Here is a 15150-nt window from a genome sequence, read left to right as displayed (position 1 = left end):
CGAACGCGAGGGCCGGGTCGGCATCTACCTGAGGTGGAAAACGCTATTGACAGTAAAGGCCCGCCTGTCAGGGAAACAAAGAGTGGAGGGATGTGAGTGAAAGGGTGTGGGGCAACCTAATGCGACTGTTTTAGATCATACCACTTCGTTTGTTTTGCATGCAGAGATATACCAGGCTCACAACAGTGTTTGCACAGTACTAGATCAGATTGGGCCAATAGGCTAGGCATATATTGCCCCGTTTTATTGTTTCCTACCTATCTTATTTACTGAAATGATTTTGATATTTAAAATATCAAACTATCTCCTAAAAATCTAGAAACTTGCACACATACTCGATAAAATATAGAGAGTATATTTCCCTCTCCATATCAAATTTATAAATAGTTTACTAATCTGTTATGGACATTATAAATTCCACAGAAATAGTATTAGAGTTTTATAAATACCCAAAATGATTTTCAAAAAACAAAATATTTATATGCGCACTCCTCTCAATTTGTTATATGGTTAACTAGAAAATACTATTTAAATGGCCTCTAAATGCAGAAAATCAAATAAACTCCATTTTTTCAATTGTCCATTTGGATATGTCATTTTATCTCCTCTCTGTAATTTGAATAGGAGCCAGATCCAATTTAAAATCCAAATATCATATTTGAGAAAGTCATTTTTTCAACCTTGAGAAAGTCATGTTATTCTCACTCATTTAAATATATAGTTTGAAAAATATTCAAATGAAGGATATTAAATCCTTTTGTGCTTAAATAAATTTCCAAACCAATAATGAATTTTGTTAAGTCACACTAATCTAATTTGCATCACATGGTTTAGAAAAGTTTTAACCAATACTCAAAAAATTTCTATTCTTCTGAAAGTCATAGCAGCTCAAAAAATATTACCTATTTATTGAGCTCAACATTCCAATATTTGAAATCTTTTGGGATGTTACACTTAGCATCACGAATTTGATAGTGTGGCGGCCCAAATCTGGGCCCGCCGAAAGCGTAAACACGCGGGGCGTGTCCACTTAACCTAACGGCTGGGCCCAGTAAGTGAAAAATAGTGAGCCGATGGGTGGGTATTCCCCGCAACCGGTATGGGGGAACCCCCGCCCAAGCTCCGGGCAGCCGCCGCGACGTCGTGGCCGGAGCTGCTCGCGCCATTCGACCTCTCTCGCCTCCGGTCCACGCTCTCCTCCCGCCCGCTCACCCCGCACCGTCTCGGGCGCCTCCTCGCGCTGCCGCTGTCCCCGGCCACCTCCCTCCTCCTTCTCCAGTGGTACGCCGCCTCCCACCCCGTCCTCTCGTCGCACCCCCTCCGCCCCTTGCTCGCCGCCGCCGACGCAGACCCTGAGCGCGCGCTCTCCCTCCTTGAATCCCTCCCCCCCTCCCGCCACCCCCCTCTCCGGGAAACCCTCCTCCTACCGCTCCTGTGCTCCTTGCCCCCTGGCCGCGCCCTCCACCTGCTCGACCAGTTGCCCAGCCGCTTCGCTGTATCGCCGTCCTTCCGCTCGTACAACACCGTCCTCGCGGCACTGGCCAGGGCGAACTGCCACGCCGATGTGCTCGCGCTCTACCGCCGTATGGTCCACCGGGACCGCATCCCGCCCTCCACCTTTACCTTCGGTGTCGCTGCGCGTGCACTCTGCCGCCTCGGACGCGCTGATGAGGCGCTCGCGATGCTCCGCAGTATGGCGCGGCATGGGTGTGTGCCCGATGTGGTGCTCTATCAGACGGTCATCCACGCCCTGTGTGAGCAGGGTGAGGTCGCCGAGGCTACCACGCTCCTCGACGAGATGTTCCTCATGGGGTGCTCTGCTGATGTCAACACGTTCAATGACATTGTGCATGGGCTATGCATGCTTGGGCGTCTCCGCGATGCTGCAAGGCTTGTGGACAGGATGATGATAAGAGGCTGCGTGCCAAACACCATGACATACGGGTTCCTTATCCAGGGTCTGTGCCGAGCAAGGCAGGTGGACGAGGCACGCACAATGCTCGGGAGGGTGCCGGAGTTGAATGTCGTGTTATTTAACACAGTGATTGGCGGATGTCTTTTGGATGGGAAGCTAACAGAGGCGACAGAGCTGTATGAGATAATGGGATCAAAAGGCTGCCCACCAGATGCACACACTTACAGTATATTGATACATGGGCTTTGCAAGCTTGGGAGGCCTGGTTCGGCCATGCGGTTGCTTAGAGAGATGGAGGATAAGGGTTGTGCTCCAAACGTAGTGACCTACACGATCTTGCTGCATGCTTTTTGCAGGAATGGCATGTGGGATGACATGAGAGCAACGCTGAAGCTAATGTTGGCAAATGGCTTGAGTCTGAATTCACAAGGATACAATGGAATGATTTATGCTGTATGTAAGGAAGGCAGGATGGATGACGCGATGACACTCATGCAAGAGATGAAGAGTGAAGGTTGCAAGCCTGATATCTGCACGTATAATACAATAATTTATCATCTCTGCAACAATGGCCAGATCGAGGAGGCTGTGTATCTATTTGAAAATTTGGTTGACGAGGGTGTTGTTGCGAATAGAATAACTTACAATACACTCATTCATGCACTGTTGTGCAAAGGAGGTTTGCAGGATGCCATACGGCTTGCAAATGAAATGGTACTTCATGGTTGTTCACTTGATGTTGTTAGTTATAATGGTCTGATTAAAGCCCTGTGCAAAGATGGGAATGTTGATCAGAGCATGGTGTTGCTCGCGGAAATGATAGAAAAGGGAATTAAGCCAAATAACATTTCATACAACCTCTTGATTAGTGAGCTCTGCAAGACAAGAAGGGTGCGTGATGCACTAGAGCTCTCGAAGGAGATGTTAAACCAAGGGCTTACTCCTGACATTGTCACATACAACACACTCATAAATGGATTGTGCAAAATGGGATGGATGCATGCTGCGCTGAATCTCCTAGAGAAGTTACATTCTGAAAATGTGCATGCAGATACTATTACATACAATATCCTCATTAGTTGGCACTGCAAAGCGAGATTGCTTAATGATGCTAATATGCTTCTAAACAGAGCAGTGACTGTTGGGATAACACCTAACGAGCGCACTTGGGGAATTATGGTGCAAAATTTTGTCAGACATCCACTCAATTTTTTGTCCGACGAGGTTAAAGGGCATTAATTTCTGTTTGCTGTGTACTGTATGTTGGTTGTCATGGCTTTTGGAGTTACCACAGCTACAGATGTTGTGAAGATCAGAATGGGCAGCTCATGGTGTCCATCATAATGTTCATCATGCTTGACCTGGTATGTATGTTTCCTGTTGTAATTAGAAGTTTGTACCTTGTATCCATTGGCCTTTAGCATCATTTGGTTATTTTGTTGTACCACTAGTAAGCCTGCATGTGCAATGCACGTCTCATTTGAAATTCGCTAGAAATCAATATTTGAATATATGAAGCTTACATTTTCAATTTATATATAGCGATGCGTAATCTTACGTGCGCAGTGATTTACTGTACATTGCACGTACACTGCGAATTTAAATGTTGATGGACTCCCTCTGTCCCATAATACAAGACGTTATTACATCCAATATGTGAGTATATTGGATGTAATAACATCTTATATTATGGGACGGAGGGAGTAGTACTTAACAGACTTGCCTAAAGCATATTGAGATTAAATTCGCCACCAGCATTCACAAATCAAGGATCTTAATGAACACTCGTAACATTTTCCCCTTGTTGAGCCAATAAAATACCTATTTCAATCCAGACGCCTCTATGGGGCATATCAGATCATCACAATGAACAAAAGATGTATAGATAAGGTAGAATAAATCATAATATATTTTCTCACAATATTACGACATCTACGGTTCACCATCATTTAACTGTGGAGACTATCGCCGGTGTTGCCCGAAATACCACCTCCATAGCTCAGTGTTCTCCTTGACACCGATCTGCCGGCCTAATCCTCTTCTTCTGCGTTGTTTAGCTCATAGAATACCATTCCTCATTCCAGGCTACGTGTTGGTTCTGATCAAAAGCAGCAATTAGAAAACAAATAATGTTAGCTCAAATACATGCTATAGCAAATATATTTCAGTTGCAGCTTACACAAAGAATATGCAGCTTACACAAAGAATATAGTAAGCGTGCACATGCAATGCACGTCTTGACTAATGTTACAACCACATTTTCAAATTCACAAGATACTCTGATAGCACTAAAAACATATTACAAATCGACCTATAATTTAAATGATTTTCAAGCAACGCTATAATTTAGCATCATATGCATACAGTGAAGTCACCTAATTATCTCAGTATGTCTTAATACACTAATCAATTCTTGTACAACATCAAGGATGCATGTTGTCTGTGGCTTCATTGTCAATGTAGTTGAGTAGATGCACCAAAAATCACTTTCTTGCCTCACAACTATCCTCTTGGAGAACTATAGGTCGTTATCTTGAGAGTTTTCATGAGGTAGAATTCAAAAAGTTGCAATATTAAATACTCACCTTGCAAATTGGCTGGTTCAATTCTTTCTCGTTCCATGAGTGCATAAAACCAAAAGCAAAATAACTGGTGAGACATGCTACATTGGAAACTAATTGAAATCATGCACAGCTGATTTGCATGCTTGCTTGTCTATGGCACATCTGCTTCAAAAAAAAACATCCGCTTTGAAAGCAATTAACAGTGACAATCGTTCTTTGCAAAATCAACGGCTTGCTCGCCCCTAGTAAACTTGCACGTGCCTCGTCTCAACAGACAAAAAATGAGATCAAATATATCTTGGGATAAGTAAATAATTCAAGTCTGCATATGCTATAAAGGATTGAATCCGATCTATCTAGCCTTTAACCTTAAAGGCTGCCAGCCAACCCGCCTCCATGGCGCTCCTCCAGATTGGCCGATTCCTGTCCGTTGGATCTGAGTAGATTTCCCACCTTGGCTCCCCTTGGCCGTCCGATTTTGACTGCTGTTTTCACTTTTTTTTACGTGAGTATCACTGGTGGGCCTCTTCCTAGGTGGGGTCACGTGAAGATGGGTGGGTGCTGCGATGTGAGTGTCTGATTGGTTATTCCTCCTGGAAAGCCCATTGAGCACAACCGCACGAACCCTAGCCCCCAATCCACAGCCGCCACACTCCTCCCTCCTCCTCCACCCCAAGTCATTCTCCCTTGTGAGCCTCCGCTCCATCTCCTCCCTCCCTCGTCTCTGCCTCTTCTCCGCTCCAAGCTCCTCTGACGCTTCCTGAGGTCATCGTCGTCGCATGAGATCCCATTGTTGGCCGCCGCCCCTACCGATGAGATCCACCGCCTCCCAAGGTCCTCATCTCGTCGTCACCGCCTCCATTTCCCCATCCATCCGCACCCCGCTCGGCTACTGCGTCTGCGATTCGTGGTGTCACGGGGCGGATGTGTGGTAGTGCGCGAAGGGAGGCCGGCCGACGCGGTGAGGATGCGTAAGTGGCGGGAGAAGGGGGAACGGCGCGGTGAGGACCACCACGGCGTCTCATGCTGTTCGCTAGAAGCTGCAAGCTCCCGTGCGACCTTGCTCGTCGTCTTCTTCCCGTGCACAGCATCCAGGTAGGCAATTAGCAACTCCACTTTATATATATTTTTGGACTGTTCGATGGATTAATCTCGATTTGAGATGTTAATTGTGAATTGTTCTTATGCTCATGAATATTTTGCAAATGGAAGAGGGAATTGTAAATCTCACTTGTCTTATAAAAGAATCATGTTCTCACCTGAATTGATAATGTGCTGCTTGTGTAGGTCCATCAATTTGTTATCCAAGATTTGGCTCAGGAGAGTGCAGCATATGCAGGTTAGTATAATTTCTGGTCTACTTGTCCATGAATCTGATGTCACTGAGTTCCTAAAAAATTCTGGATTGTTTGCTTAATTTCCATCATTAATCATAGTGAATGGTCTCCTTGCAAACAGGTAGACACGAAGATGGTGAGTCAGTGACCATGGTTGCTCTGTTGAGTTCAGGGGAGCAAATCAACCGAGGAACTCTGATCGTATGATTTTTAGAATGGTTTATGTGTAAGCCACAAATTTTCATGCATGAAACTGTTAATCTTAACGAGCATATGTGTGCTATTTGTTAACCACATCATATTGAAGTTCGTAACTCAACATACCCGCTGCATATTAGTACCTAGTGAATGCCTGAAAATATTATCCATTCATCAAAAATATCACCGCGATTGTATACATGTTTCTGTACTAATATAGTTGTTTTCATGTCATCTAGATCGTACCAAATATAGTAACAATCAAATCTGCAATTTTGGGCAAGGTTAAATGCTACTCCCTCCGTCCCATAATATAAGACGTTATTACAACCAATGTACTCACATATTGGTTGTAGTAACATCTTATATTATGGGATGGAGGGAGTATTAAAAATTAGTCTTGGCTTAGTATGGTAATAGTTGTTGGTCACAGCCATTAAAACGATTTATTAGTCCTATCAGGTTATTTAAACTGCGGCAAGGAATGAACATTACAGCTTATCTGCGTCATGACCCTCTCTGATTTTCTTTGATGTTGTTTCATTCCTTGTCCAAGTAATGCTTGTAAGTCTTTTGTCTGAATTGAAATAATATGTCATATCTGTATATTTTACCCCACATCATCTTCAAAAAGATGTTCCTTTTCCGCAGCTCAAGAGAGAGCATTATTGTGGACGCCGGTGAGCATCCTTCTTCCTTCTGAATTGTGTCTAATTGCCTCTGGTCATAAATAGCAAGACACTGATGGAGGAGCCGCCCAGCTCATGCTGCGATTATTCAAGCTTTCCGTACTAAGAAAGCACTGACTGCCAGGAAAGGGAAGTGGACCGGGTGCCACAGTATGGTCTAGTAGTTTGTCATGTGGTTCCCTCTTTGCAGTGTGTTCTGTGTTGCTTCTTGTTTTTCGATGGTCTTCTGAATGCAGTTTTGCTTTGCACCAGAGCTCTTATTGACCAGTTAACTACTAGGATGATGTCATGATGATGCCTACCCTGCATCCGTGCATTGGGCCTTCTGCTCCATGGACCGGAAGTGAGATCCTTCCTGTCGTAATATATGCCCAAGGACACCAACCCCTTTGATGTTTCTAGAGCATCCAAAACTTCCTGTGTTACGTTTCCTAAGATTATTTGCTACTTTATAGCACTGTATTTGCATTGTGGCTGGATCAGGCACTATCTGATGCCATGTAATACATGCCTTGAAGCATTAACCTTTATGACATTTTGTGAATGGCAGAAACTCCCTTCTTAGATTTGCTAAGAAAGTATGCTACCATGTACTCCCTATGTCCCATAATGTAAGACGTTTTTTGACACCCATAATGTGTCAAAAAACGTCTTACATTATGTGTCAAAAAACGTCTTACATTATGGGATGGAGGGAGTAATATAGTATTTGCATGCAGTTACTATGTGCGCCATCTAGGATTGTGTGCTACTTACCCCCATTGTTTGTGTGAATACCTTGTTTTTGTATACATGCGTTGCAGGACTTAGGTCTGCTTTTCACGCAAAAGGGCGCACCTGACCACCCAGGAGGCGCACAAAGGCACGCTGAAGCAAAATCATTCTCTTGCAGGCCCTGTAGCTTAGCAGATGTGTGCAGGTTTGCCTGTAATCTATATTTTGTATTTCATTTAGCTAAGTTCAGCAAACACTTGTTTGTTTTCTTACATAACGACTGAAGCAAAATTATTGTCTTGCAGACTATGTAGGCTACTGTTTAACTGCTATTGTTGTTGGAGCCATTGGCTATTTATGCATAAGATGGAAGGTGAACTCGGATTTTTGTGAGGGGAATTGGATTTTTTCCAGATGGCTTGCTCTTCGTGATGTGGTTGGTACTAATGAACTGATGGCAGGCATCAAGGTTGCATCTTAGCCACATTTCCCTTTCTATAGTTGCCATCTAGTTGATTAACATACATTGTACAATTTCAGTCAGGCACATTCTGGGTCAATAAATATTGAATCAGCTACTTTTTATATCCCTGGACTATAGTGCATCAGATGCCGTGCATGTCCCATCTTTTCCCATGGTGCAGTGAAATGTTTTGCATTTAGTTGTAGTTCAGTACAGTAAAATGGTGTCCAGTTTTTTTTTGTCCTTTGAAAAATTAAATGATACTCCCTTTAGGACTGTTTGCGCCTGAGCACTATACAATGTGGATATGCTGACCGTTTCTTATGTTTTTAACATCTGTAAACAATGTGATGTCAATTTTGTATTCAATTCTTCACTTGAGTGAATTACTTGTATTGGGGGCTGCCCTTTATTCTAGACAAAGGATGTGCAATTTATCAAGTGAAAGTGAGTCATCAGATGTACTGTTGAAGGATGGATAACATGACAAGCGATCAAGTTCATGAAAGGAGTGGTCAATATTGGTGCATATCTATATTTCTTCAATATCTGTTGATACTTATTAGGTTGGAAGTGCAAATTCTTGTGTGCTTTCTACAGGTTGGGGAGCAATGTTGTTTTACTGGCATATCTTTATAATTTCAAAAAATGTTATAGACGATGGCCAATGCTGTTATGGGGTGCTTTTGAACCATGAATTAATTGTGTTATTCTTTGGATCTGATTGTGAAGTGCATATTCAGATCATCTATTTGTAGTCAGTTCAGAGCCATACTTATCCATCAAAACCACTGAATGGAATGGATTCATAGGAATGCATGCATATATGTCAGGACCTGAGCTGTTTATCTCTGAAGAAACCGACACCTTTAATCTGTTTCAGATAAGTTTGAATCGATACCAGTTGGCGTGAAGCACTACGGGCTGTCCATCTATTATCCAACACCCAACACCCTTCGATAATAGATGCGGTGTTGATCCTTCATCGGACGGCTGAGGAGCACCTGCGAGATAATGCATTGTTGGATAATAGATGCGGTGTTAATCAACAATGTATTATCCGTCTCTTTTTTCCATACCTGTATTGATTCAGATTGAGGATGAACACCTCAGCAAAATTAGGGCTGGACATGAAATTAAAGATAAATTTGCTAGAGACACCTGATAAATAAGGACATGCATGACAACAAATAAGAGAAGGATTCAATAAAGATGGGATGTTTGCTATAAAAGAAATAAAATAGAAAATGCAAAGGAGATCCGATAAAGATGAGATGTTGCGCTATTCTCCTATATAAGAAGAAAAAAGAGAGGACATGCATGAAAAAAGTGAAAAGAAGGCATGCATGACAAAAAATAAAATAAAAGACAAGTTTGATAAGATATAAATAGTGATGAAACAGGGACCAATACCTATAACATGTATGGCAAGAAATAGTGATGAAATAGGGGGCAAGTACCTGCGTCCACAGGAGACCATACAAAAAAGTTCTTTTCCAAACAAAAAAAAAATCTCCTTTTGTGATTCAAAAACCTTGTATCCTTTTAACAACCTTTTTAACAACTCTTCATGTATTTAAGAAATATGGATGTGAAAAGAAGTGTTCAAGAGTTAGCCTAAGTTGGTGATTCTTAAACTGAAAACTGCCATTGATGCACACATTTCTTCATAGTGTGCTAATGTGTCATCGTCTGTTTTTGTTGTTTTTCTTTACTCGCCGTAACAACACCCCATTCCGAACATGACATGAATAAATGCATGATCACTTGCCCGTTTCTTTGTACGGATTAAATCTACATGCAAGCCGTGTTGAAAAAGAACACCTGTAGAATCTTAAACTGCGCTTTTATAGGTTAAGACTATCTCTATTTGGGCCGTAGCTACAAATTCTCAGATTATAGACAATTTTTTTGTAAATTAAGAGCATGTGTAGTATTTTTTCTTCCCTTGCAATGCACGGACCCTTTTGCTAGTTACACCCTATGATAGCTGATAAGATTCGTGAAGCTCAATAGGTTTTTTTTATGGAAAAATAGAAGCGCCTAGAGTATAGCAGAAAAATAAGCAAGATTCACATTGGAAAGTTTTCACTGTTGCATTGCGTCTAGAGTATACCAGGAAAATTAATTTTGCCAGTTCTACGACCATCTGTGTTCTATGTAAACTCGCAAGATGGAAACTGTTGGGTTTGTTCCGTCACAACTCACAAAGACGGAAAGATTTGGTTAAGCTTGGCCCTCTACAAGACTGCAGGAGTTTGGAATAAGTAGCTCTATGCCTCACCGTTAGCATCAAGGGGTGGTGGCGCAGTTGGCTAGCGCGTAGGTCTCATAGCTAAACGTGAGTGATCCTGAGGTCGAGAGTTCGAGCCTCTCTCACCCCATCTTTTTTGCGTTTCGTCTTTTTTCCAGCGGGCCCAATCGCTACCCATTCCACGATACTGGGCTTTATGCCTACCACGGCCCAATTGACCGAGCTGCCCGCGTTTCTCTTGCTCTTTCACTCAGTTCGTTCGTTCGCATTTCCTCAAAAAAAAGAAGTTCGTTCGTTCGCAAAAAAATTCAGTTCGTTCGCAGCGTCGGATACTCGGATCGCAAGCAAACTGACACTGGAAGTATCACTCAAGAAAAAAAAAATTGGCACAGGGCGTAACGGAAGCCACAGGGAAAACAATGCGACATTTCACCTCAGCGGTAGCAGAACGTGATCTGGCAGGCATGCCAGTTCACATAACCGATGATTACACTGCTCAACGCAACATACATCAGCTATTTTTCCACCGAGAACGGCGAGAACGCTGCGATCCCCCCTCTTCCTCTCCTCTTCCAGTGTCAATTTTGACCGCAATGCCGATGCCCGGTGAAGAAGACACCATCCGCCGCTTCGATGAGAGCCACACCTACTACACCTGCGAGACGGAGCGAAGGAGGATGAGATGAGACACGACACGACACGAAGGACATCGAGAATGCTACGACGTCTCAGGAGATGGTTCACATGGACATGGTGGAAAGATGTCCTGAAAGCTGAGACGCCTACCCTTTCGTCGTTTGAAGCTTCGGGGATTGGCTCTTGGAAAAACTCGATGACGCTCTTGCATACCTCTGCAGGCTTCTCGAGATTGACAGCGTGCCCAGCGTTGTGTATGACTGCCAACCGAGAGTTCCCATCCAGATGCCTGCCAATTTGTTCACATGTCGGCACAGGTGGTTAGTTTCAACTTTCTAGGGATGCCGGCACCGCAAACTCGTGTGGTCGAAATGTTTATCAAAAGGTCTTCGAACCTCTTCAATCTGTGAGCCAATTCCATCGGGAACACCTTATCTTGCTCCCCCCAAATTATCAGCGTCTTCTGCATTAAGTCAGAGCGCCAAAACAGTACAATGTTAAACAGACCAGAGGAACAAGTCTCATAGGATTGTATATATATCAACTCATGACTATCACAAGCATGCGCTAGTAGACCTTTCGGCCTTCAACTATGAGAGCAGAATTTTGCAAGAAACTACCTGACGCAGTGTTGGAAGAGTCGAAATTTGCCTCCCACTAATCAAAGCGTGTAGTAGCTCAGTCTTCTCCTCGATATGGTCTGAGCCCATCACCTGATGCAGTAGACAAAGGAAAGGGTCCACAATGTAGATGGGAAAATACAAATTCTTTGTTAAGGTGAATACTCTGAAGAAGCAAAACGCCCTTTTCGAGATAATCTTGGAACATTATTTAACACTTCAATTTGTGACCTAATGTAAGAGGAAGAGAGCACTGAAAGCACAGATCGTTTCATGATTGAAACTGAATAAGAACAGGAGCAATGCTTGCCACATCACTCGCAGCATATTCCAAACCCCATGATGTTCTAAAGCATCGTGAGCACCAGTTTTTTAATTTCAAAAGCTCACTGAAGCTTATGAGATTCTTATCACAGACTGAGATTACAGTTTTTTAACAGTTGGATTGCTAACATTTCCAGGACAAAAACCTGCTTTTCAGTTCTGATCTGAATCTTAGATACTAATGTATTCCAAAAGAATACCAATTTTAAAGGTTGTAGTGTTCTATGAGTAAGTGGGAGCATTTTTCCAAAAGGCTCAAAGCTCATCTCCATAATTTGGCTCGTCTTTTCTCTTTCACTTTCCACACCCTTTTGATCCAGCAGGTCAGTACTTTCACAAACTGCATACATGCATGTACCACAAACCATCCTTTTAATGAGTGACTGCTAAAGTTAAAGCACTTGTTTCCAACTAGTAATATTTTTGTTGTCTCAAACAATGTAGTCCAGCTGGTATTTACCACACACCACCATTGAGAAGACAATCGTCATTTTTCTTCTTTTCAAACTTATATTAGCCAACATTCTTGAGAAGCAAATGATATTGTCAATATAAACCAGTCAAAGGAACCACAACGAAAAGGGCATATTATTATCTCAATGTTATCACTTGCCAACGAATATTTTATTTTATTTTTAATGTATCCACTTCCATCCCTTTTGTGTTACTTTTTTTAAGGAAATGTCACACCTATCTGAGAAACAACTAATTGCATCTGAATTGCAACTCCAATCGATTTCCAGCATGCAAGTTAGTAAAGTCATTATCCTTGGCATTTATGTGTTGTAACAGTCAATTTATTTGTAGGACGTAAAACACTGAAGGATCATACTATGCTAATTAATTCATTGTGCCAACTATACACTACAAATGTGAAGGTAAGTATAGAAATACTACATGGGTGAGCAAAGAAATCATGTATGTTGTCACTAATTTACTATGGGCCCTCCACATGCAAGTGTCTGGGTAACCATGCCTCTGAGTCAACAACAGCATATCGCATATGTAAAACATATGCACCAGGACAAACAAAAACAGTGATGTGCCACTAAGCTGCTGACACGTGTGAACATTTTGAGGCTTTGCTGGCTCCAGCAAATCTATGGCGCTCATTACATCAGCCACGTAGTGGATTCAGTGAGTTGCTTTCAACCACAACAAACAGACAACAGTGCAAAAAATATCCCCCCCACTCCATATGTCACCTCAGTACACCTCTCTCTCGAAGCATCCTGACAAATGGTGTGCAAAAACTGGAAGGCAAGTAACTGCACAAATGTTACCACTTTACTTAGGTTTTAATTTGTGGCAGTGTTTGATTTGCAGATCAAATTGGCTCGAAAACGGAGATGGATGTGCAGTCACAAACTCACAAATCAGTAATCAACCAATTAAACAAACATGAATACTACTACGTGCCTATCAGGATCCTGTATTTCAAGTGTAGACCATTCTGACAGAGGCTTCAAGTGTAGACCATTTCAACAAACTAAGTTGGATGTTCAGGTTTCACATATTTAAGTCAGTTGCCTGCACCACCACGTGCAAAGTACAATCTTCTATGTGAAAAATGAAACACAATTCAGACCCAACTGCTGCATAAGGAAACATCATTCTCTAGTCTAGAGGTACCTTGATTTTCCCTTTCCTGTATTTTATAATCTTATCTGACGTCCTATACTAGCGTAGTTCGATAAATATATTATAAATTTCAAACCAATTCAAACAAAAATTGATGGAAGCGGCAATTAACCTTAATGTAGTCCCAAAGGAAGCACGACGGCATGATGATCGGCGGTCGGACGAATGTGAGCCTGACCAGGCGCCGCACCTCCTCCGGCCGCCGCGGCACAAGCAGCGCTGCCGCCTCATCGACCCCGGCCACCGGGAACAGGCCCTCCGCGAGGTCCTTCTCCTCCAGGCAAACGCCGGCGCACACCATAGTCACCCTCTCCACGGCGTCCGGGTACATCGCCGCCATCCTGTACCCCACGAACCCTCCATAGCTCACCCCAACCAGCCCAAACTTGGTCACCCCGATCGCCTCCAGCGCCGTTTTCATCGCCCACGCCTGACACAAGCAGAGAGGTGTCAAGGATGCAGGGGGTGAAGACTGACAGATCGGGCCCACGCATCGGCGAGACGGACCTGGAATGTGTCGGAGCGATCGGAGAGGCGGGTGGTGGAGTTGCCGAAGAAGAGGAGGTCGGGGACGATGGGGTCGAAGCCGGCGGCGATGAGGGGGCGGAGGTAGGGGTACCACTGCCACGTGGCGGACGCGCCGAAGCCGTGGAGGAGGACCAGGGGGTTGCGTGGCGGCCTGGCGGGGACCCACATGTGGACGGTGGTGACGGGTTCCGCCGAGTCGGGGAGCTGGACGGAGACCGGGTGCGCCGAGTCGGGGAGCTGGATGGTGACCGGGCGGAGGCCGGCGGCGAGGAACCGCCGGTTGAAGCAGCGGTCCCGCGCCGCCGCGAAGCTGAAGAAGCGCTGGACCTTGGCGGCGAGGGACGGCGGCGGGGGAGGCATTGTTGGCGACCGCCGGAGATCGCCGGCGCGGAGGTCTCCGGCGATCGCCGGCGAGTGTGGAGGATCCGGGCGGAGAGAGGCTGGCGCGGCGGGGAGGGGGAGCGGCGGTGGGGGAGGCCAAGACGAGGGCGAGCGAGGTTAAATTTGGGTTTTTGCTAAGTTTGGGGTTTTGGTTTGCTCGGTGGTGGTGGTGGTGGTGGTGGTGGGATGGCCCGAATGAGGATTGGAGAACCATCAAAAGCGATTCTTTTTTGTAGCGGGGAGGGATTAAAAAGGTGAAGCGGATGCTAAATTTCGGAGCGTCACGGGCGGGGAGATGAGAAGAACCGCGAGGCTGAGCTCAACATGTAGGCGCACTCTCGCGCTGGTGCCTGCCCGATGCCACGAGACGACTAGTATAGCATTTTGCCCTGCCCGACGCGATGCGTTGCGTATAGAACTCTTCTGCCGAGCGGTCTCGAATCCTGGGATGCATATGCGTTTCTGCTTTGTGCTTTCTCCCAGCCCCCAACGTGTGGGCTTAATCGAATCCAATGGAGGCGATTGCAATTTTTTGTGCCAAAGGTTTCACCGGTGAAAGCGCCCTGTTGATCCATAAATTGGGAGGTGATATATAAACTTCAGTCCACAGACTCTAGAATGACACATTTTAATCCACAATTTATTTCAAGTGATACACTTTGGTTCAAAAAAGCTTACGAGGAAACCCCACCACCGGAGGGGACGTAGGCGAAGCCGTGCATGCCCCAGGGAAGGTGGCGGCGGAGTTCTCTCGGTCACCTGTGACCTCGTAGGGGTGTTGCGGCCGCCAGGTGGTGCAAGATCCGCAACACTCCGGGGTGGCGACGTCTCGTCTCGGTGGGAGGGTAGTGCGCCGGCGGGCACCGGTAGCCGTGCTGCACAACGG

The 15150-nt window shown here is 44.6% G+C and overlaps 2 protein-coding genes and 1 non-coding gene across 8 annotated transcripts; 2 read left to right on the top strand and 1 right to left on the bottom strand.

Moving 5' to 3' along the window:
• The first annotated feature begins 1082 nt into the window (after positions 1–1082).
• LOC123044158 (pentatricopeptide repeat-containing protein At5g64320, mitochondrial) lies at positions 1083–8001 on the top strand. 6 transcript variants are annotated; one of them, XM_044466816.1, is made up of 5 exons: positions 1083–3279; positions 5767–5818; positions 5938–5952; positions 6666–7622; positions 7723–8001. In XM_044466816.1, exon 1 carries the CDS (start codon positions 1100–1102, stop codon positions 3152–3154), a length of 2055 nt encoding a protein of 684 aa, XP_044322751.1. In that variant the 5' UTR covers positions 1083–1099; the 3' UTR covers positions 3155–3279; positions 5767–5818; positions 5938–5952; positions 6666–7622; positions 7723–8001. The 6 variants fall into 6 exon arrangements, with proteins under 6 accessions (XP_044322751.1, XP_044322752.1, XP_044322750.1 ...); XM_044466817.1 differs by having other exon boundaries at positions 5938–6042; XM_044466815.1 differs by having other exon boundaries at positions 5938–7622; positions 7723–7886; positions 7958–8001.
• Positions 8002–10176: 2175 nt separating this feature from the next.
• On the top strand, positions 10177–10264 carry TRNAM-CAU (transfer RNA methionine (anticodon CAU)). Its single transcript is given in 2 exon segments — positions 10177–10214; positions 10229–10264. It is a non-coding gene; the product is annotated as a tRNA-Met (tRNA).
• Positions 10265–10530: 266 nt separating this feature from the next.
• Positions 10531–14610, bottom strand: LOC123044157 (2-hydroxy-6-oxo-6-phenylhexa-2,4-dienoate hydrolase). Its single transcript, XM_044466812.1, has 6 exons — positions 13863–14610; positions 13468–13785; positions 11391–11483; positions 11166–11233; positions 10921–11059; positions 10531–10789 (listed from the first exon to the last, which is right to left on the bottom strand). Exons 1-6 carry the CDS (start codon positions 14241–14243, stop codon positions 10784–10786), a joined length of 1005 nt encoding a protein of 334 aa, XP_044322747.1. The 5' UTR covers positions 14244–14610; the 3' UTR covers positions 10531–10783.
• Between the last annotated feature and the right edge of the window lie 540 nt (positions 14611–15150).

Source organism: Triticum aestivum, chromosome 2B, assembly GCF_018294505.1.
Source record: "Triticum aestivum cultivar Chinese Spring chromosome 2B, IWGSC CS RefSeq v2.1, whole genome shotgun sequence".
Lineage (NCBI taxonomy): Eukaryota > Viridiplantae > Streptophyta > Magnoliopsida > Poales > Poaceae > Triticum > Triticum aestivum.
Note: the sequence above shows the minus strand (reverse complement) of the source record. Positions and strands in the feature narration are given on the sequence as shown.

Coding starts and splice junctions, on each gene's coding strand:
- LOC123044158 (XM_044466816.1), top strand. CDS start 1,100: ATGGGGGAACCCCCGCCCAAGCTCCGGGCAGCCGCCGCGACGTCGTGG.
- LOC123044157 (XM_044466812.1), bottom strand. CDS start 14,243: ATGCCTCCCCCGCCGCCGTCCCTCGCCGCCAAGGTCCAGCGCTTCTTC. Junction 13,786..13,862: donor ATCGCTCCGACACATTCCAG/GTCCGTCTCGCC, acceptor TGCTTGTGTCAG/GCGTGGGCGATGAAAACGGC. Junction 11,060..11,165: donor TTGGCTCACAGATTGAAGAG/GTTCGAAGACCT, acceptor ACAAATTGGCAG/GCATCTGGATGGGAACTCTC.